Genomic DNA, 23734 nt, shown 5'->3' on the forward strand with positions numbered 1-23734 from the left:
AAACATAAAGATAAGGATCTAATCGAAAAACTTTTGGCAAAGACAGAAACTAGATTGAAATATTAATAGAATTAGAGACTAATTTAATAATGACTTATAAAAACATAGACTAATTTGGTGGTTTACTCATTTTTTTAGGGCAGACATAATTAATAACAACAACAAAATAAGGAATAATATTTTTTTTATAAATGCAACCTTTTTTTTATATATATAAAAAAAAAAGCATAAACATTAAGAAGTTTATTATCTTCATCTTCTTTCTAGACCCTAGAAAATTAAAAACTGCAACATAAACCCTAAAAATTGGAATTTGAAAGCGAGATTCCGTGAATTTTTGAAAAATCGACACTAGCTCAATTTTGAAACGGAAGCGAGACTACATGACTTGAAGATTGAATGTTTTACTTCTTGATATCTTCTTGATGGTCTTGTTCCTTGTTTGATATCGGCGAGAAGAGTTTTGGGAACGGGGTAGATTCACAGCGTGCCACTGAACTTGGCGCCATTTCAGTCACAATATGATTTTTTTTTTTCTCCTTTGTTTAATAGTAGATGTTAATTAATAAAAAGTCAAACGTAAAATAAATGCATAAATCCTACTCATTGTATATAAAGAATAAGTTTGGTGACATTGACGATATCTCTCCTAATCAATCATACTTTTGTTTATATATTGTGTTAATAAAAAACATCAATCATGTTACAAATAAATTGTCCAATTTTCCTAGAACATGAAAAAATTGAGCCCTTGAAAAACCAAAATCCAATTTTAGTCTCTTAACATAACTTCTTAACCATTTTTTTTTTTTTTTAACAAATCAAAATAAAATATATTGCTGAAAATAATAGTGATTCACCCCGCATAAGGTGTGCTAAAAGTGGTGAAACATTAAAAATCTGTTACAAAGAAAATGGCACCTATCAAGAGGCCGCCATCAGCTGACAAAGAAGAAACTTACAAAACACCCATACAAAGAAGCGGGTTTCGCCACCAATCATGATAACGAAAGTTTAACAGAATTTTACTCAAAAACAATCATAAAAAGGAATTCAGCTTAACTTTTGCAAGAATATTAAGGGGATTGGTGACCGCATTTCTGAAGACAAGATGGTTCCATCCTTCCATACTGCTCATGTACAAGCTAAACCATTCTTGTTTGTTAGAAATTCCTCTCATTTGGTTTTAACCAAAAAAAAAAGAAAATCTCTCATTTCGTACATCTTGTTGAAACTGCATTATCCTTAAGCAACACATTCCTCTCTTTAGTTTTATCCAAATTTTATCTCATTTGAAAACCTATTCTTTAATCATAGTATTTATCATCGTAAGAGATTATTTTGATGAACGAAATGCACAATCAGTAACTATTTTTTATAATTTTGTTAGTGCGGATGTTCGTTACACATTCAGAGACAAAAACAACTATATATCCATTTATTTTATTTTTTAAAAAAGTTGATTAAAAATAAAAAGATATAGTTAGATCTTACGAAATAAGTAAACAAGTAAGGTACAACTATATCATGGCCATAGACTTACACTCATTATCATACGTGATTCCTGTGAAAACGAACGCTACCCATTATCAACCCTATTAATTTTTCCTTTAGTTTTATAAGAAAAAAGTTATTGTGAGCATTGGTGACTACTTTAACATCATAAACTATTTTGATTAATGACATGCACTATCAACAATGCATCCGGTAACTCGGCCACCATAGAAAAGACAAAAAAAAAAAAATTGAGTGATATAAAAGGTGCCGTTGGATTTCAACGAATGTCATTCGTATTGAACGTAGTGCAAAGAGCGGTGCGAATTTTGAAATGAGAAACACGAATGGTTTCGTTCTTTACCCTTTCCCTTTCTTCACGCTCCACTCTTATAGTAAACCCTAGAATTTTAAATTCCAATTTCAAACGTTACCACCATTCCCAAAATTCAAACTTTCTTCAAATTCAATCATCTCCAATGTCTTGGTCATGCAAAAAATGCACTTTCGTCAATCCACCTTCTCAAATATCTGAATGCGAAATCTGTTTTTCATCCCCTCCACACCCCTCTTCTTCTTCTGCTACTTCTTCGTCTTCGTCTTCTCCAAAATGGTCCTGCAAATCATGCACACTCTTTAACTCTTACAAAAACCCTATTTGCCATCTCTGCGGTACACGTAACACCGTTCTTTCCATTTCCAGCTTCAACGATATCAACGACATCGATGATGATTCTTCCGTTGGCTCTGTTTTCTGGCCTCTTCGATCGTGCAAGAGGAAAGCAGTAGATTCGCTTGAAGATTCTGTTCAACCGTTAGTAGCCAAGGAATCCAAAAAGGCTATTGATTTCGTTGATTTCTCTGAAGATTTTGATCAACCGTTAAAAGCCAAGGATTCCAAAAGGGCTGTTGATATTTTTGATTCCTATGAACATTTTGCGAAACCACTAGAGAGGGTTGATTCTGGTAAAGGTGTTAGTTCGTTGAAGATTTTGAGTTACAATGTTTGGTTCCGTGAGGATTTGGAGTTGGAGAAGAGGATGAAAGCTATTGGTGATCTTGTTTTGATGCATTCCCCTGATTTTATCTGTTTTCAGGTTTCTTTATCATTACATATTACTATATTTAAAATCTCTCTAGCATCAATACTTCTGGTAGAAAGCGTGTACGATGTTTGACACATGTCAATATCCAACACCAACACGACACTGACCAACACATGTGATCACATTCAATTATGTCAATTTTCGAAATAATTACTGGTTTCAAGGTGTCAGTGTTAGTATGCGTCTGATGTCTGTGTCTATGTTTGTGCTTAATAGTTTACCATAAAGCTTTTTTTGCATTTTATATTTGTGTGGCTTTGTTTGATTTTGTTCACTTGTGTCGCAGGAGGTTACTCGTGACATATATGACATTTTCAAGCTATCTACATGGTGGAATGTATATCATTGTTCAGTTTCTTCTGAGAAGGCTTATTCAAAAGCCTACTATTGTATGCTGGTAAATTTCACAACCTTCTTATCATTTTGTGATGTAATCTGCCTGATATAGTGGTATGTGCAACAATCTTTCTTTATAATCCAGTTTTACTTTTGACCACAGTGACTCATTTGTTTTGATGATTATCATAGTTTTTGTATATCAAATTGAACTCTGTTGTCATTTCATATATGATTGGCACCACTGTTATATTGTCTGCTAGCATGAAATCTCTTCAGAAGAGCTCCAAGCTTCGTGCTAAATAACTGTATGCCAATGTTATGCTAATATCTATGATCACTGTTACAGTATTCTGGGTAAAGCTCATCCTGTTTTGCTTGAAGTATTTTTTAGACCGTTTTATTTGGGAAAGAGGGTGTTATTCACATGTACTGAAATATCTGTCAAATTAATTTCAGTTAAGCAAACTGCCGGTGAAATCTTTCTCCGCCAAATCATTTAGCAACTCTATAATGGGAAGAGAACTTTGCATTGCTGAAGTGGAGGATGTGGGCGGCAAGTCGTTTGTTGTGGCCACTAGCCATCTCGAGAGTCCTTGTCCGGCCCCTCCAAAATGGGATCAGATGTTCAGCAAGGAACGAGTGGAGCAGGCTAATGAGGCTCTGAACATTCTCAAAAGGCACCCTAATGTTGTTTTTGGGGGTGATATGAACTGGGATGACAAAAAGGATGGTCAATATCCTTTGCAAGACGGGTGGCTTGATGCCTGGTCTGTACTAAGACCAAATGAAGCTGGTTGGACATATGATACCAAGTCAAACCAAATGTTGACAGGCAATCGTACTCTCCAAAAGCGATTGGATCGTTTTGTTTGTCGTTTACGTGATTTTAAGATAAGCAATATTGACATGATTGGGATGGATGAAATACCTGGTGTTTCATATAACAAAGAGAAGAAAGTAAGAGGCGAGATCAAACAACTGGTATGCCCTGTTTTGCCCAGCGATCACTATGGTCTCCTTTTGACACTTTCTAGCAAGTAGTTGTCCCTTTGGAAAATCCTAATGGTGAACCCCTTATTCACACTGTGCTATTGTTGGGTCTAAGGCATGCAGTGCAGTTTTGTACTATAGACCACATGAAATATGTGAAGTTTTTTTGTTTTTTTTGAAGATGTAAAGGGGTTATTGAAATTGACAGGTTGTTCATGGGTACAGGATGCAAACTTTTTATCTACTGTTTTGCGTATTAATATTTGTCTTTTTTTCAATTTTCAAATTATTGGATTAGCTTTGTCTTTATGTTCATAGGCTTTGTGCTGTTCTCTAAGTCTCTTGCCTCTAATCTTATTGTATTTTTGGGTGTTGTTATCTGAATATTTTAACATAAAATCGGTTTAAGGCGACGCTAGTGTTAACAGTTGGTACTTGGTAAGGCCAATGTTCAGGGCTGATATATCCCCTAATTCGTCACTGGAAATGTCAGGTGTGTTTTCCAAGCATTTTTTCCCACCTGAATCTTGTCATATATTAAAGCAGCATTGAGAATTTAGCTAACAAGGAAGGATCTGTGCCAATGGTTCATTGTGTGACTTGTTAATGTTTTAATTTAATGATGAACTCGTGCTTGGAAACTCATTTTTCTTCATTAGTTTTCCCCCTTTGTAATTGATTTTGCATTTGTATATGTTCAATGATTCTGTGACTTGCGTGGATTGTGTATATTTGCCTCGAGATCCAAATATATTGCCTCACATTTGATTTCAAAGGTTTCTAATAGCACTTTTAAATGATGTGTACTATATAGTTAACATGTGTTTGGTTTCAATTCTTTTCGCCGCCACAACACGTCTAGCGTCCCATTTTCCGTGAAAACAAGAAGCTAAGAATAGTAACTTTAAAGTGTGTGCCTAGCCTCGTGCCCTCATCCCACTGTGGTTCCGAACACATTGTTAGTTGTGGCGGAAGTTCTCAAGCAATGCATTATTGGATTTAGGACCAAGGCTTGTATGGTCACAAGTCTTGCTCTGGATTGAGATCAACTTATGAATGGTCATTGTAAAGTCGAAAGATGACCGATGACCATCAACCAAATAAGCTCGTTCAGTTCACTATTGAGGGTGATATTCAATTTGAACCTAAAACAACAATTCTGATGTTTGGGAGCAGGTATGAGGTTTGGGCTTAGTGTTCTAATGGTGACAGCATATACTAACATGAATTAAGCCAGCAAAGCCACTCTGTAGCACTGTAACGCACTCTTTAATTAATTATCATGCCAACAAATTAAAAATTGATTAAGCCGAATAAGGATAATTGACACGGGAATAAGAAACTCGAATACCTAATTTGTGTGGAGTTGATTATCAAATTCGTCCTTAACTTTGTGAAATACTCTTAAATAGATCTTTGATGTTATGAATATTTCAAAAAAGGTCATTGTATTAGACTATGAAGTTGGTTGTTATAATTAAGAATTTACTATCAATAAAGGCTTCTTGAAAAGATTCATAATTTTAAGACCAATTTCAGAGGGTCGAAATTGGTAGTTTACTCAATCAATTTGTGAGACAGCAAGTAACCCAATAGAATACCAACCTAGAAAGTGTAGAGGTAGAATTGTATTTTGTCGGTGTATTTTGTTGGAGCAAAATAGGAGGGCCATTGCCCTGTTCTTATTTTAAGGAGCACTCATTAATACTGTTCTATTTTGTAGGACCTGTCCTGCAATCTATTGAATTGGAAAGAATGGTTTTTACTGCAATTATATTGTATTTACTGTTGTGCTCGCCGACGGTATCTGCTTGTCCTTTTTTACCTGTCTTCTAATGTTGTACATTCAATCTCTCAAAGCCAATTGGTTTCTGCAGCAGCAGCAGTAAAAGAGTGATATTTTGTATTTGTACCTTTGGTGACTATAATAATTGTAGTGTTATTATTATGAGACAAACCAAGCTGTTTCTCTGAGGATACTCTGTCTGGGATTTATTCAAACGTGATATTACATTACATAGTATTTAATAAGAATCTACACCGATCCATCTTGCTAGCATCTATGCATTTAATAAAACAATAAATAGTTAAAAAAGTGAAGAAAACAAAATGCGGTGAGCGTGGATCGAACACGCGACCTTCAGATCTTCAGTCTGACGCTCTCCCAACTGAGCTATCCCCGCAACTTATTTACATTGCAATTGTCTACGTATTTATCATATTGCTATATTACATTTTAGTCAATATCGCAAATGCTTTCCCGTCATTCAAAATATTAGATGTGATGCAATCATTTTTTGAGCAAGTGATGTTTTTAATAGAGATCTTCACCGATATTTTTTTAAAGAATTGACGTTATTTTTAATGCACATTTTAAGTAGGAAGGATAACTTCAAGGCCGCAGCAGCAATTATGGCGTGTGAATCATCAATATTTATCACTTTCATATATCTTAGGCTTTGTTTGGCTGGCAAAAAAAAGTTCAAGGAAAGAATGCAAGAGGAAAGATGGTAAAAGAAAAGATTGAGAGTGAAAAGTGAGAGGATTGTTTTAGTGGTTTGGTATGAGAGAAAGTGAATAGAAAATGGAAGGAAATAATGATGTGTATATTTGTAAAAGGGCAATTACATCCTTAAAATTTTTTAACTACATATTTCATTTTAAATTAAATATTCTATCTATACATTTAAATATATTTTAATTTAGATATAACAAGTTAAGGATTTATTTTAAGTTGGGAGAAGAAATGTTATGTCAAAATCATAACTTGCCTAACATGCTTGTACAAAGACATGATGCAAAACGTTAATATGCTTGGCACAATGCTATAATATATTATATTAGGGCTATTTTGGACTTTTTGTCATAAAGTTGGTGCCTTCTCCATGTTTCTTTCCATGGAGGTGCAGAAAGGTTTTGAGCGTGGGTCCCACCTCAAAACTTTCTTTCCTCTTCTTCTTGAAGTGCTGCCAAACAGTGGAAAGTCACTGTATCCACTCATTTTCTTTCCTTATTCTTTCTATCCTTTATCTTTCACCTATTCCAAACAGATCCTTAGTCCATAAATTTTTAGAATTTTTACAACAAAAATGTAATGGGGGAGTGATTTTACTTATTACTCAATCTCTTCCTTATTAGATGACCTGTTTGATAATATACAATTTTGACCTGATATGTTTTGACTATATTTTTGTACTAATATACAAAGATAAATAATATTATATAAGATGTTGGATTCATCTCGACGAATATTTTCAAAATATTAAATTTTCATAATTTTTTTAAGGGAAATGTTAACCAGTGCCCTCAGGGCAATGATTAAGGAAGCAAATATAGTAATTTTGCATTGAAACTTGTGCATTAAACTTCTCAAAAATATAAAAAATGATATTTTCAACCTAAAACTTTCTTTTTTTAGTTTTTTTTTTTTTTTTAGTTTCCTTAACCATTGTCTTAATGGTGTGTTTGGTTCTCAAGAGAAACTCTGAAGAGAAAAATAGCTAAGAGAGAAATATATGAGAAATATGATAGATTTGAGAGATTGTTTGGTATAAAAGAGAAAAAAGAGAAATAGAGAAGAGAGATAAAGACTAATTTTATGAATTGACAAATAAGTTCCTAACTAATAAAAATAGTTCAACTTTTTTTCTGACGAAAAAAATAGTTCAACTTAAAAATAAGTTTACTCCCTATCAATTTTTTTTTTTTTTAAAAAGAAACAACCATTAATTATTATACCAAAAAAAACTAACAACCAGTAATTTACTTAACATAGTGCCGTGATTTTTTTTATTATTGTATCACAACATATTGATTAAAGAAAAAAAATTAAAACGTAATCCTCCTCTAGAAAAAAAATAATTCAAAACGTTATCCTGACTAGTGACTTGGTGTTGCTATTAACATGGTCCATGTGTCGTGGGTAATGATAAAGTGGATAAAACTGTAATTTTGGTGGTTCATTGATACTTTTTCAGCTTTCTTCGCAAGATAGAGGAGAAACCAAAAAGTAAGAATTTGGTCTCCTCTAGTTCTCTCTCTTCAACTTCTCTCATGCATCAAATTGAAGAAAGTTACTCTCTATTCTCTATTTCTCTCTTCTTTATTTCTTTAGAACCAAACAAAGTGTAAGGGCACTGGTTATGTAATATCAAATACTTCCTCCGGTCCTATTTACAAGAGAAATTTGACTTTTTAGATACATTGAATAATGTATATATCTAGTCGAGAACCTAAATCAAATACATAAATTATTTAATGTATCTAAAAAATAAATTGTTTCTTGTAAATAGGATCAGAGAGAGTATTTCTCTAAGGGTAATGGTTAAGGATATCAAAAATAGAATTTTTTCATTAAAAACAACAACTTTTTGATTTTCATAAAATTAAACATTTCAGTTTTCACCAATTTTTAATACATAATTTCTATATTAATCTTCTTAACTAGTGTGCTTAGAACATTAGTTAACATTTCACTATCTTTAATTATCTATTTAAAAAAAGGGTTATGTTAACCGGTGCCTAGGCACGGGTTAGCAAAATCTTTAAAGATATTAAAAATAAAAAATATGTTTCAGAATAACTAAGGTCGTGTAATAAGTAACAGAGTGACTATATTGTTGTTAAATGAAAATGTCAGAACTGAGAAGCATGTGAATGTATTCATCAACTTCAATAATACAGTGTTAAATTAGTCACAAGCAGAAGAGCTTGAAGATTAAAAAATGAGACACAATTTGTGGGGGGCTGTGGAGTAGTGCGTACCCAAAATAGGAAGTAGGAACTGAGTGATCCACTGCTATTGTTGTTAGTGGGGACCACTTCAAAATTCAAACCATGTGAATGTGATGAAGACGGTCAATTATTGGGCAATTGCATACAACTCATTCTATCTTTCATTGCTTTCGCATCCAAACAAAAATTCCGGGCACTGCCCTTTTCACGAGAAAGTTACTCCGTGTGCTAGTAATTTTGTATGCTTTCTTCTTGTTATAAGTTAAACAGAGGAAGTGCCTTCCTTGTCCAACTCAATATCCAACACATGTTATACGACACATATGTTCTTCAACTCGGAACTCACATTTTTAAGATTTTGAACACGCTTGTCCTTTGAGCCACATTTTAAAGGAGATCCAAACCAGGAGGTAATGGGGTGGTGACGATTTTTACCTTTCCATTCCCATACACTACACCCAAATACTTAATCAATGACCCTATTTATATTCAATGGAGATGAAAAATCTCATCTCATCTCTATCCCTGATGGTTTGAGTATCACCGCACCATTCACATCTCCGTAGTGGATAACTTTTTTAATAACAAATATTTTTCAACCTCGGACTCAATGTTGCAATGTTATTATTCAGAAAATAGATGATAACGATTGATGTTTATGATGATAGAGAAGAGAGAGACCGATTGTGTGAGATGTGGAAGGAGAAGAGAGACAACTTAGAGAAGTGAGTGTCTTCTAACAGAATGAGACTTTGATTGTGTGAATTAAATAATTATTGTTTGAGTTTCTATTTATATAAAAAAAAATATCCAACTTACAATTCAATATAATTCTACTTTATATTTATGATAAACAAGAATGCACCAATTCTTATCAAAGACACTCAAAACAAATAATAGAAAATAAATACTACGTACAAATCTTTAGGCATAAATGCATATGAATTAAATCCATTATTAATTAATTAATTTATGAATTGATATAATGTAACTTCCGTGTACTGTGATGTTGACAAATTCGATATAACACCACCGCATTCACCTGTCGTAGTATCAGCGTTCCATTAACGCAAAAATTATGGACAAGAGAATAAAAAAATAATAACAAAAATAACATAACATAAAAGGACGAAGGAGGACTAGAAAAGTGAAACATTGTTTAGTTGTCGTAGACTTGGTTGTGTTGTGGGTTCTGTCTTCTGAATCTAACTAACAACAAACCAAAGAAGCATAGATAGATCTATATCTATCTAAATCTATTAGTACAAGTTACAAAAACGGAACATAGTTTCAGTTTAGTACTATAAGCAAAATATGAAATCATATTACAATGTTGTTTCTTCTCTCTTTCTTGTCACAATATTATTATTATTTTTTACATCTGTCAAATGTGAAGACCCTTATAGATTCTTCACTTGGAAAATCACATATGGTGATATCTATCCTCTTGGTGTTAAACAACAGGTAACTGCTGTTTTCTTTCTTTCTTTCTTTCTTTGTAATAATAAATAATAACTGTCATTGTTGAAGTTCTCTCTTTCTTTTTGTTTTGTAGGGGATCTTGATTAATGGCCAGTTTCCAGGGCCTCAAATAGATGCTGTTACCAATGAAAACTTGATTATCAGTGTCTATAATTACCTCACTGAACCATTCCTCATTTCTTGGTACGTACTGTACTACTACTACTACTACAATTTCTTGGAACTATTTGCTATTATCAACATGTTTGAAAAAATGCCAGATTTACTACGGAATCTATGTTTAAAAGTTTCTCTCTTTTTTGTTTTTTCTACCAAACAAATCTATATTTATTTTTTATTTTTTATTATTACTTTAGACCACATGACTTCATTCTTTCTTTTACAGGTGCAATTTTTTTCTTCTTATTTAGAATATAAAGGTGTGTATGAGATAAAGAACAAACATAACATAAATTTGACATATTGGATTTAGTTCATTGGGTGGTTAGTGCGGTAATAATTAAACAAAATCTAATAAAAGGGGGATCTTGCAATAAATAGAAGTATGTACCCTTGCTTTTCTGTGTTGTCTTTTTGGGCTTTTTGTCCAATTGCTTTTTACTTTAATTAGATGTTGTTAGCTTCATTTTTAAACGGAGATGCATGGTCCATTCTCAGTTATACATTGATTAATATTTCTACTATGATGGGTTGGGATCATAAACAATGTTCTCTACTTGATTAACTTGCAATTATTCATTGACTGTACCAATCCATTACTATGCAGTGCTATAAAATTGCCAGCTAACAGACTGTATGTGTTTTAATTGCAACTGCAGTAAAATTTATTGCTGTGGTTGAGTATACTATACACTCCACAAATCACATACCGTATGAGCTGGAGAAAGTTAATTTTTTTTTTTTAATTATCACAACATGGATTGATGTAATGTTTTTAACATCAAGAGTTTTAATTTCCTAATTTCAATGCTTTTTTATGTAATTTGATTTTATATGTATCATTTGATCATGTCCCTTTTGTAACAAAGTGCCAAAGAGAAGTTTGTTAATGCTTTAGATTTACAATCCTTAAGTGAATGGTCTAGTTTATTCATTTAGCATAAGTAAATTGTTTTAGTTTGTTGGAATTTTATGGTTTCAAACATATCTTCTGCAGGAATGGCATACAGCACAGGAGGAACTCATGGCAGGATGGAGTTTCTGGCACAAACTGTCCGATCCCGCCTGGGAAGAACTTCACTTACACTCTCCAGGTGAAGGACCAGATCGGTACCTACTTCTACTTCCCATCACTTGGAATGCATAAAGCTGCTGGTGCATTTGGTGGCATCAGAATTTGGAGCCGTCCTCGCATTCCTGTTCCTTTTCCTCCTCCTGCTGGGGACTTTACCTTACTTGCTGGTGATTGGTCCAAGCTAGGCCACCGCGTAATCAAATTCTTTGCATTCATTTCAATTTCTTATTTTTTCTAGTCAGTGTCTCCTAAGTCCTTTCTCAATACTTATTACGTACCCTCTGATGTTTTAGAGATTGAGACGAGTCCTGGAGAATGGCCACAATCTTCCCTTCCCTGATGGCCTTCTTATCAATGGCCGTGGTTGGAATGGAAACACATTCACTGTCGATCAAGGTTGGTAGAAAAAATAACTTGTGATAGTAGTAGTAGTACATTTTGATTTTAATGCATTGCTTAAATGTTGCTTAATGCATTGTTTAAATGTTGAATTTGCAGGTAAGACATATAGATTCAGAATATCAAATGTTGGGCTCGCAACATCCATCAACTTCAGAATCCAAGGACACTCATTGAAACTTGTAGAAGTAGAAGGATCTCATACCCTCCAAAACACTTATTCTTCACTCGACATCCATCTCGGGCAGTCCTATTCTGTGCTGGTCATGGCTAACCAGCCTGTCAAGGATTACTACATAGTTGTCTCTACGCGATTCACCAGACGAGTACTCACAACAACTTCCATTCTTCATTACAGCTATTCACGCATCGGGGTATCTGGTCCTGTTCCTCCGGGCCCTACTCTTGATGTTGTTTCATCTGTCTTCCAAGCCAGAACAATTAGGTGCTCTTTTGTTTCCCTTATTGCCCCTTTTCTTATTGAAGCTTAGTTTCATTATTATCGAGATTTTCATGTATATACATTGCTTTCTTATGGCAAACTCTATTTAGTGTATTATTATGTTTTATAATGTCGAATCAAATTTTGAACTATCCAAGAAAGATCTGTTTCTCACAAAGTCCTCGAGTAAAAAGAAAGTGATTACTTTTTAATTACTTTTTCAGTTAAAAATTTATGTGTTATTGCTCCTGAAACCAGGTGGAACCTGACAGCAAGTGGACCAAGACCAAACCCTCAAGGATCTTATCACTATGGATTGATCAAGCCGACTCGAACCATCATGCTTGCAAACTCTGCTCCTTACATAAATGGCAAGCAGAGGTATGCTGTCAACAGTGTATCGTATATTGCGCCAGACACTCCATTGAAACTTGCTGACTACTTCAACATTCCCGGAGTTTTCTATGTTGGAGGCATCTCTACCTCGCCCACCGGAGGCAATGCCTACCTCCAAACTGCTGTCATGGGTGCTAATTTCCATGAGTATGTGGAGATTGTGTTCCAAAATTGGGAGAATTCTGTGCAATCATGGCATATTGATGGCTATTCCTTCTTTGTTGTAGGGTAAGCTTATAATACATAGAAATATTGCTATTTAACCGACACTTAAATCTTGATACACTGACAGTTTTAAAACTTTTACACTGTTAGCAAATCACAATCAATATGATTAAATAAACTTTTAATGATCTAACGATTATGAATAAGATTAGTTTGCACTGACAGTATATATGAATGAAACCATTTAATAAATTCAATTTTTAGCCTAACACAACTTTATGAAATGAATAGGTTTGGTAGTGGGCAGTGGACACCTAATAGTAGAGGACGCTACAATCTGAGAGACACTGTTGCTAGATGTACTACTCAGGTATAAAAAAGTATTGCAGTTATTAATTTAATGAATGCTTTTAATAGATTAGTAAGTTTTTGCATTCTAAATTCGTATTTGAATGCATGCAGGTTTATCCGAGGTCATGGACAGCAATATACATGGCTCTTGACAATGTTGGAATGTGGAATATAAGGTCTGAGAATTGGGAAAGGCAGTACTTAGGACAACAATTCTATCTTAGGGTATACACACCTTCCAAATCATTGAGAGATGAATATCCAGTCCCAAAGAATGCTCTTCTTTGTGGCAGGGCAAGTGGTCGTGTCACAAGGCCTTTCTAGTTTAATTAGGATAGTTTATAGTATATATATATAACATGATGTCACGAGAGGGTGGCATAATGTTTATATCTATATGACAACTTTCTTCTTCTACTGAGTGAGAGTATACACGCGGGAAATTCATTATTCAAAGCTAGCTCACCTTGAGCTTCCACTGTTAGTCTCATTTTTTTTTAAACAAGTGAATGATGAAGTATATGAATATGTAGTAAGTATGAACTGTCATCATTTTTTCAAGTATTAATAAGATTAGTTCATTCTGTACTCTTTACTAGTATTCCTAGTATGTAACCCATGCCTCCTAAGGGTATCTTTATCTGTATTTTTTTTTTTTTTGGTTACATCTTTATCTGTAATTGATTGTTACAGAATGCATTTTTTTAAAATGATTGTATCAAAATACATATTATCGTTAGTAATATTTATTGTTTTAAATGTGGTATATTGATATCAATCATATTTATAAAGTCTATATTTTGTTGTTTTAACATAGAAATATTTTTGAAGAGAATCAATTTTTTTTTTTTAAGGAATTTTTGAAGAGAATCATATCAACATGTTATTAACTATATAGTATGAATCATAATATTTTTTTTTTTTTTGAACAAGCCAAAATGGAATTATATACGAATTAGTAGTTCCAAACGCACAAGGTGTGCCTTTAGAGACTACCTCAGAAACCAAGAGTTACAACGATTACATACAAAACACAACAGAAAAACCTTAGCCAATACCCAAACAAACAAGAGGGCTTGACCACCACTGCTGAGTCCCAAAAACAAAGGTAGCTTTTTTAGCTTTCAACCAACCTAGAGACAACAACTTAATCTTATCAAGTAAACAGGGGATAGGGGTAACAACATGATTAAACATACGGTTATTACGTTCATTCCAAACAACCCAGGCACAAAGAAGCCAGATTAGTTGCATAAAAGAACGTGCAGCACCACCACCTATCAAATGAGTGAACTGTAAAAAATGAGCTGAAATATTATCTGTGTCCACCCCAAAGCAACCGATCCAATCACGCACCAAATGCCACAGAGAACCAAAAGTATCACACAATAAAAATAGATGTCGAGCCGATTCAGGATGACCGCAGCCAGCAACACACGAAGACATGTCAGACGACAACACCCGTCGAGCAATCAAATTTGTCCTTGTTGGTAAACGATCACGGAGGAGCCTCCACGCAAAAACGGAAACCTTCAAGGGAACCTGTTTGTGCCACACCAAATCCAGATCATCGACGGCGACCGGAGGTACCTGAGAGATTAACAAACTATATGCACCTCGAACTGTGTAACCACCAGATGGGTCCGGAAGCCACACCCAGCTATCTGAAACAATAGGATTCAAGGAAACATCAAGAAGTAAAGCCCTACACTCATCTAGCAACTCCTCCTCCCACTGCCATAAACTACGTCTCCACCTCCACACCTCCCCCCACCGCTCCGAATCAACAGAGAGCAAGTCGGCAACGGACATAGACTTATTCTCTGTTAACTCAAACAACCGCCTAAACCGCATACAAAGAGGAGCCTCACCTATCAGACCAAAACGAAGTAACAACCCCATCACCAACTCTCCTCAACACCTGATCCCCAAACCACCCGCTACCACCATCGCCTACCCCATCCCTAAGACGCCTCACCTCCGACCACCAGCAAGAAACACTCCGGCCCCCAACCTCCAACCTGCCACCTAATTCGCCATACCTGGCGACTAAAACCCGATACCACAAACCACCTCTATCCACCAACATCCGCCAACACCATTTTCCTAACAAAGCTAAATTAAACTCCTTCAATTTCCGCACCCCCAAACCGCCACACTCCTTTTTTAAACAAACAGTTTGCCAACTTAACCAAGAAATTTTCCTATTATCCTCACTCCCCCCCCCCCCCCCCCCCCCCCCAAAAAAAAATTAATAAACAAAGAATCAATAGAGGAGATTATACCTGTTGGAGCTTTGAAGAAGGAAAGTGCATAGACAGGCAGAGAGGTCAAGACAGATTTGAGTAGAACCAAGCGACCACCAAAAGAGAGAAACCGACTATTCCAACCCGACAATCTAGATTTAATACGATTCACAATAGGTTCCCAGAAACACAATCTTCGAGGGTTACCACCAATAGGCATATCTAGGTACAAGAAAGGGACAATTCCAACTTTACAACTCAACACGGATGCAGCCTCATATAACCAGGACGACCCAATATTCACCCCCACCAGCATACTCTTATGAAAATTCACTTTCAAACCCGACATAGCCTCGAACAACACAAGGGCCGCCCTCAACGCGCGGACATTGGCCCAACTTTTAGACCCTAACAATAAAGTGTCGTCAGCAAATTGGAGGTGAGAAACAACAATCGGATTAGCGGCCCCAATGCTGTAGCCAGAGAACAATTGGGCCTCAACCAAAGACTTCATCACAATATTAAGGCCCTCTGCCGCCAACAAGAACAAAAAAGGAGATAAAGGGTCGCCTTGTCTTAACCCTCTCTTCAACGGGAATTCATCAGTTGGGCTTCCATTAACTAAAACAGACGCTGTGGCAGTGCTGACACATTCTTTGATCCATTTTCTCCAAAGAACAGGAAAAAATTTGAAATACTTTGTGTTACACGAATTTGTGTGGACTACAAAATGAACCATAAATTTTAATTATACCAGTTTGTGTGGACTAAAAATAGAAATACTATTTTGATTTGAAAAAATGCAAATGAATTAAAAAACAAATTCTTATCTCGTGTTTTTTTTTACATTTATCGGTGTAAAATATCTATTATCTATCTATTATATATATAAATGGAGGATAGTTATGCAACCTTAATTATCATTTTTTGTCATCTCATGCCAACTTTGCCCTCCATTTTTTGCTATATCATACTAATTTTGCCCTTCCACTCACAATGAAATTGTATTGAGCTGATAATGTCCATAAGGTAAAAAAAACATACACTTATTGATACACTAAACCGTCAGAGTGCGACTGTTGGACAATTATGGTTTTAGTAATACAATTATACAATCCAACCATAACAATGGTAATGCTTTGTAATGCAACTGTACATAAGCCATCAACCTATAATAAAGACGTGGAGATTAATGAGTTGGTTCAAAATATGTTTTATGATAGAACATTTTGAAGTAATTTGATCCATTTAATTAAATCTATTTAGTGGGATAAAGCTCGTTTGTTGTTGTTTTATTTTTGAAGGAGGCTGGCTGTTGTTGTTGTATTAATGAATTAATGGATGACTTTAATCCACTCGACATTTTGTCACCATAATCCGATCCTTATATATATATTTTTTGGCGAAATCATTATTGTCATCTCGTAACCTAATTTTAGATAACAATTCCATCCTTTCACGTCATTTTGATCGGTTTGCATATGAATTTTTAAGATTAAAATCTATTGTTTTATTTTGATGAGTTTTTAGCGTTTAAATCTATCGTCATTCACTCATATTTTTATATGAATTTTAGATATGATGCTTGAAAATACATATAAATATGACAATGGGTCAAAAAGACAAAATAACGTGAAAAGAAGATAAATAAAAAAATTATTATCTGAAGTTATCGAATATTAAAGTTAAAAAACGATAAATATAATTTGACTGTTTCTTTTTCCACCCTATTAGGTTCTCACATGTCCTATGCGGTTCAGATTCTAAAATTCGAACGGCATAAAAATCTCATAAAATCTCTAAAAACACGTTGAAATATTTGGATTTTAGAATCTGAATTGAGGACGCGATAAACTCATATGGTAGAAAAAGTAACAACCATATAATTTTGTCTTTTTTTTCCTTTTTAAGTCAAACGCACACAGACACACAATTATTGCTCTTCTCCCATATGTTTTTGCTCGTTCCCGTCAAAATATTCGAGTGTGACTGCATGAGTTAGCTCACGCATGTACATTTTCAACGTGAGTTGACTCACATAAGTGTATTTTTCAGCGTGAGAATAAGCAAAAACAGATAGCATAGGAGAAGAGCAATTCTCCGGACACACTCCCATCCCATGAGGCCCAAGTTGATGTATGGGCCTAGTGATATAAGAGGTCCAACTAAATCAAAAACCCTTCTTCAACCTCAAACTCAAAACTGTTGGAAACTCTTAAAATATTGCAAGATATTATTCGGCGCAGCCCCTTCGACGGTGGCCGTAACCCTAAACGGTGAACCATGGCTGACATAGTGCAATACAAGCTAGAGCGCATGTTCGACGAGTTCGAAGATCTCGAGCAACGCGGCCTATTCAACAAGCGAGAAATCGCCGAGATTGTTAAACAGAGGCGAAAATTCGAGTACAGGCTGAAAAGGCCGTGTCCGTTGAAGGCGGATTTTGTAGCGTACATAGACTATGAGACGCAGCTCGATGCACTACGTAGGTTACGGAAGAAGTCGGTGGCGCGTGAGTTGAAGAAACAAGGGAATAAGAATTTGAAGAAATCGAAATCTGATTTTGCTGGGTTGATTAGGATTATTGATACTTATGAGCTTGCTTTGAAGCGTTATAAGGGTGATATTCAACTTTGGTTTCGTTATCTTGAGTTTTGTAGGGTTCAAAAAAATGGCAGAATGAAGAAGGTAACTTTTTTCTTTCTTTCATCACGTTGTTGTCGTCGTTTTTGTTGATATTATTTGTGAAGCAAAGAGAATGTGATTTTGAAAAGAACGGGTATCAGTGCCCTGTTTGGATAAATAGCTTTATAGCAAATGGTAAAATTAAATTAAATTATCTTTGTATATACTATAAGCTGTTATCATAAGCTATGTTGGAAAACTTATGAAAATAAGCTGAAAAAAGCTTACGAAAATTGTCATAAGCTGTTTCTATAAGTTTTCCGGAACAGGCTCACAAAACTTATGCCATTAGATAAGCTAAAATAAGCAAATCCTAACAGGCCTATAGCATAAACACGTATCAGATAAGTACTTATTTTTAAACTGTTTTCATAAGCTGTACTAGAGAGCGTATAATTATAAGTTGAAAACAACTTGGTGACTTGTTATAAGTTCTTTCTGTAAGCTCTCTCAAACAGTCTCAGGTTATTATGTCCGTTGATAAGCTCAAATAAGCCAGTTCAAAGAGTCCGTATAGTGTTGACAATTTAAATTGTTTTGGTGGTACTATGGTAGAGTATGAATGTAGGAAACAAATTACTCAATGAAAGAATAGCTAATGAAAAGAACAGACGTTACAGGTAAACTTCAGTTAATCAATACGTTTAGGAGGGTGTATTGAATCATGATTTTAAGGGATTTTAGAAGACTTTTTTATAATGAAAAAGTGTTATGGTATTCAATCAAGACTCTTTTCAATTTAAAAAAAGTCTTGTGTTTTTCAATCAAGATTCTTTGTCATTTTAAAAAAGTCATGTGGTATTCAATCAAGACTCTTAATCACTTAAAAAAAGTCTAGTGGTATTCAAAATCATTCAAATTTCGAAGGATTGTTTAATAAATCAGATTTTGATGGATATTGTGGGATTTTCTAGTGAAATTTTAGCATGAAAAAGTCTTTCATGAAAACATGAGATTTCTTAAGATTGTTGTTTTTTTTCTTTTAAGATTTTACTATCTCTCCCTCTCTCCTCCCTTCTCTTACTCTCTCTTTTCCTCTCCTCTCTCTCTCTCCTTCCTTATCTCTCTCTCTCTCTCTCCAGCTCTAGCTCCCCCGTCCAATACACCCTTAAACTTGAGGTTTTTATAATTCTGCAATAGTTATGCCTTCACTAAACTCATTCCAGCAGGTTTTAGATTATTGAAAGGTGGCCGAGATTAACTTCTAACATGTAGAGCAAATAATTCACCTTCATAAGTTCTGCATTGCATTGGCACTAAGATATTTGGATTTGGATCATTTACTTATTGGATTTTTTGAACATTTTGTTTTTGAATTTTTGCAGGCACTTGCAAAACTTGTTAGGTTGCACCCAAAGGTTCCGGGAGTTTGGATTTATGCTGCAGCTTGGGAGTTTGATCGTAACTTAAATGTTGTGGCCGCCCGTGCTTTAATGCAGGGAGGTCTCAGAGTTTGCCCAACATCAGAAGATCTTTGGGTGGAGTATCTTCGGATGGAACTCACATACATTAACAAGTTAAAGGCTAGGAAGGTTGCCTTGGGTGAGGATGAGGGAACTCTTACTCGTGATCCTAGAACCGTGGAAGAAAAACAATGGAGAGATGAAAACAAAGAGTTGTTTATGACCCTTGATGAAAAAGAGGAAAACGACGTTGCAAATGTTGAACCAGATGAATCAAAGAAGAACAAAGAATTATTTGCTGAGCATGGTATGAACCTTTTTCGAACTGTTTATGGTGGAGCAATTGAAGCCGTCCCTTCGAGTCTCAATCTTAGAAAGAGATTTTTTGAAATATTGGAGGGGACAGAATTATCACATTACGAAGATATGTGCAAGGAGATGCTGAATGACATGAAGAGGGATTTTTCAACTGAACCAGAATTCTGGGACTGGCTTGCAAGACAAGAATGCAATGTTGAAGCTGTTCACGAGATTAACCAAGAAATTATAATTCCTCAGGTGCAAAAGGCAATTCAGGTACGAATATGTAGGATCTACTGAACCCATTGGGCTCATTATCTTTTCCTTGATGTGTTTTATGGTGGCTGAGATTCATGAATGCTTTAACATGAAACTAGGAAAATTCATCATGTTATGGGTTTGTAATTTACTATGGTAACCCATTTTTCCGTGTTTAAGTATTGGGATGGTGAGATAGAGGGAGCCACGGCATTTTTCAGTGCCTCCTTTTTTCTTGTGCCTATATTGATCTAACAAATCATTGGGTTCTGGCTTTGATCTGTTGCAGGTTTATGAAGAGGCTTTGAAAAGTGTGCCTTCAGGAACTATGTTTAGTTTGTATGCAAATTTTCTAATGGGTATTGTAGCTCCTAAAGATGAAGAACCCAATATAGATGGCCCATACATATCACATCTCCTGTCAATATATGAAAGGGCTGAAAGCATGGGAATCATCACTGATGATCTTGCTTGCAAGCATGTCTCCTTACATTTGCAGTTGAGACATTTGGATGAGGCCAGGAAACTGGTAGCAAAGCTTTGCAGCGGAAAACTTGCAGAATCAGTGCAGTTATGGGAATTAAGGGTTTCTATAGAAATTACATGCATTACACAAAGTTCTTTGTTGCCCAGTGATACTGATCTGTCATCCCTTTTCGAACTCCTTAGACAAATTTTGACCAAATTTCATGTTTCAAAATCAGAGAACTTGTGGCTAAGGGTATGTTGTCACCACTTATCTCTTATTTTTGTTGCCATGTCTTGTATCAAATGTGCTCCAATCAAAAGGAATAAACAACATATTTTATAAATTAAACACTAGTGTCAAGTCAATCAACCTCTTGCAAATGCAAGATGTGACTAATAATAGATCTGTGATGGGTTTAGAACACCTGGTTCTCTTTTATCCCTTGATCATTGGATTTTTGAGCAATTTCCTGCATAGAATTACCTGACTTACTTTTTACATATGGTGTCCCAATGCTTTCCCAGTTGAATACTAAATGCATTGTTCTATATTTTTTAGCTTAATTGCACTTTTAACCCCCTAGTCTATCAATTGTGATTTTGGCCCTCCACATTTACCCCATTTCTGATTTTCTAACCCCCCCACACCACTCAGATTTTAACTTATATTAGCTGACATGTGATTTTAATGACATGTTTCATTCCTATTGGCCAGAGTGGGGCATTTAAAAAAAATATCTAAAACAAAAGTATTAATAATCAAATATCCTCATGTGATTTGTTTTCTGCAAAACAACAAAAAACCAAAAAATGAAACATTTGAAAGTAGTCCTTTGATAACCAACTCAAGATTCAAGTTGAAGGATATAATGTGAATGAAAGGTTAACGAAGGCAAGAAGCAAGGTGCTCTCTGCATTGTCTATCAATGAGGTTGATGGAAGAGTGAATTACTCATCCAGTGAAATATATCTATCAATGAGGCTTATGGAAGAGCGAATTGCTCATCCAGAGAAATATATAGATGAGGGGAAAAGCCCCTAAAGTTAATATTTACCACTCTGTTTTCTCAGACAATGTTGTAGTTGCGTCTGTTGTGGTTAACTCAACATCAAAAAATACAAAGAAACTGTAGAACCATGTACGTGTGTCGGTCACAACATGAAACACGCTTCCACGGTTCCTTTGCATTCTTTGTTGCCGAGTTAACCACTTCAAATTCAGCTATAAGATTGTTTGAGAACAACACAGTGGTAAATATTAACTTCAGGAGGAGTAGGCTTTCCCTCATCTATATATTTCTCTGGATGAGCAGTCCGCTCTTCTATTAGCCTCATTGATAGACAATGCAAGCTCTTTGTAATGGACTTGTAGGCAATCAAACTTAAGAAAGCACCTTGCTTCTTTGCCTTCATTAACCGCTCATTCACATCACATCCTTCAACTTCTAAATCTTTAGCTGGTTATCCCAAGACTCTTCCATTGTTGAACATTTTTTTTTTTGAAGGATTGTTGAACATTTTTTGTTGTTTTGTAAAAAACAAATCACGCGAAAGTATTTAATTATTAATACTTTATTTTTGTAATATTTTTTTTTTTAAATATTCACTCTGGCCAAAAAGAACGAAACACATTTCATTCAAATGAGACATCAGCTAATCCAAAGTCAAAATCTGAGTGGGGGATAAAAAATCAGAAAGAGATCAAATGTGGGGGGCCAAAATCGCTCAATTGAGGGCAATTAAACCTTTTTTTAAGTTGGATTTTGATTAATTTTTCTTGCATTAACAAAGTATTTTCCATTTGAAACCAAAGTTGGTGTTTGTTTCTCGATGTCTTATTTTCTATAAAACAATAAATTTCTTTCTGCCTTGACTTGTATGTATTTAAAGATGATGCATCTTCATTATGTTGAAAATATTTGTGTTTACCCCCAAAATTCTGTTATTAATTATGCATGCATTTTGAATTTATTCACTTCAGCCTGAATTTAGTTTTCCTTCACCTGAATTATTTTGTATAGTGTTAAAAGTTTGAAGTTCCTAAATTTGTTCATCTCTCTAACTGTAACTCAATACAGGCCCTTAAATTTTATGCAAGTCATAGACGATACTTTGATAAGCTGGTGGAGATTTCTGTTCTTTCTTTGGCTAGAGATGGTGGCAGTGAAAGTGGATTTTCGCTTTCATCTGCCATTGTTAGTTTTATACTTCAAAAGGATGGAATTCACAAGGCCAGAGATATCTATAAAAGGTATGAGCAGTGGAATCGGTGCAGGGTATTATTTTCCATAGTATGCTGTATGGGATTTCTATCTTGTATCTGTTATAATTCCTCAACTATTTTACATTGCAGATATCTAGCTTTACCGCATCCCGGCCTTGCATTATATAGGAAGTGCATTGAGCTGGAAGCAAACCTTGCATCAACAGGAGATAAAAATAGTCTCGTAAATGCCAGGAAATTATATGAATCTGCACTAGCAACTTATGACCAAAATGTTGACTTTTGGCAAGACTACTATCGCATGGAGGTCAAGGTATCAAAATACATGTATTTAATTGGTCATGTATTTAGTTTTTAATTACTTGTTGGATTTCTTTTGTACCTGGATAGTTTATTAATCAAATCAAATAATGCATATATACCTTTTTATTGGGTTTTGATCTTGCAGATGGGAACATCACAACAAGCTACCGCTGTCTATTGGCGTGCTAGGAAAATACTTAAAGATGCCAGCGAATTTATTGCTTCCCCAGATTTGCGATAATTTTTCAATTAAGAGCATTACTATCCGAGTTCAATTTTGACAACAAATTAAGTTCAATTTGCCTTTTCTTTTTGACAAGTCTAGCTAGACTAAAATGTGTTTTCCTACTCGAGTGAGGATGGAACTTCCCCTGTATTTTTACGTAAGGTATTGGTAATGAGAAATATGTTAAATGTATCATGTGTATTCTTATACACTGGAGCCAGATACTGAGTTTTTTTGAATGTGATTGTATCATGTTGCATTTGTAGGCATCATCAGTTGCAGGAGGAAAAATAGTGTAAGTGAATCGTTTAATACGAAAAGGAAATTTTTAGGGTAATGGATTTTGAAGATTAATTTTAATGAAACAATTCTTTTTGTTGCTTGGATCAACTGATAGTTATTTATTTATTTTGGTCAAATAGCCTAGTAACTAGAAATTCACCTCTTAAAGGTGAATAACCGAGATGTTTGGAGTTCGAACCCTAACCT

The 23734-nt window shown here is 34.9% G+C and overlaps 4 protein-coding genes and 1 non-coding gene across 5 annotated transcripts; 3 read left to right on the forward strand and 2 right to left on the reverse strand.

Annotated features, from left to right (window-relative positions):
* Window positions 1-1782: 1782 nt before the first annotated feature.
* On the forward strand, window positions 1783-4208 carry LOC11442699 (uncharacterized). Its single transcript, XM_003610402.4, has 3 exons — window positions 1783-2591; window positions 2887-2997; window positions 3396-4208. Exons 1-3 carry the CDS (start codon window positions 1842-1844, stop codon window positions 3978-3980), a joined length of 1446 nt encoding a protein of 481 aa, XP_003610450.2. The 5' UTR covers window positions 1783-1841; the 3' UTR covers window positions 3981-4208.
* A 1831-nt stretch (window positions 4209-6039) lies between these two features.
* TRNAF-GAA (transfer RNA phenylalanine (anticodon GAA)) lies at window positions 6040-6112 on the reverse strand. The gene has a single exon. It is a non-coding gene; the product is annotated as a tRNA-Phe (tRNA).
* A 3608-nt stretch (window positions 6113-9720) lies between these two features.
* LOC11435802 (L-ascorbate oxidase homolog) lies at window positions 9721-13838 on the forward strand. Its single transcript, XM_003610404.4, has 8 exons — window positions 9721-10127; window positions 10219-10328; window positions 11302-11572; window positions 11673-11775; window positions 11878-12223; window positions 12479-12844; window positions 13073-13151; window positions 13244-13838. Exons 1-8 carry the CDS (start codon window positions 9978-9980, stop codon window positions 13454-13456), a joined length of 1638 nt encoding a protein of 545 aa, XP_003610452.1. The 5' UTR covers window positions 9721-9977; the 3' UTR covers window positions 13457-13838.
* A 341-nt stretch (window positions 13839-14179) lies between these two features.
* Window positions 14180-16117, reverse strand: LOC112420986 (uncharacterized). Its single transcript, XM_024780853.2, has 2 exons — window positions 15418-16117; window positions 14180-15003 (listed from the first exon to the last, which is right to left on the reverse strand). Exons 1-2 carry the CDS (start codon window positions 16115-16117, stop codon window positions 14180-14182), a joined length of 1524 nt encoding a protein of 507 aa, XP_024636621.2.
* A 1434-nt stretch (window positions 16118-17551) lies between these two features.
* On the forward strand, window positions 17552-23635 carry LOC11435791 (U3 small nucleolar RNA-associated protein 6 homolog). The gene is made up of 6 exons (XM_003610405.4): window positions 17552-18066; window positions 19389-20042; window positions 20314-20745; window positions 22571-22743; window positions 22846-23029; window positions 23165-23635. The coding sequence occupies exons 1-6, from the start codon at window positions 17662-17664 to the stop codon at window positions 23258-23260; spliced, it is 1944 nt and encodes a 647-aa protein (XP_003610453.1). The 5' UTR covers window positions 17552-17661; the 3' UTR covers window positions 23261-23635.
* The last annotated feature ends 99 nt before the right edge of the window (window positions 23636-23734 follow it).

This window comes from Medicago truncatula, chromosome 4 (genome assembly GCF_003473485.1).
Source record: "Medicago truncatula cultivar Jemalong A17 chromosome 4, MtrunA17r5.0-ANR, whole genome shotgun sequence".
Classification (NCBI taxonomy): domain Eukaryota; kingdom Viridiplantae; phylum Streptophyta; class Magnoliopsida; order Fabales; family Fabaceae; genus Medicago; species Medicago truncatula.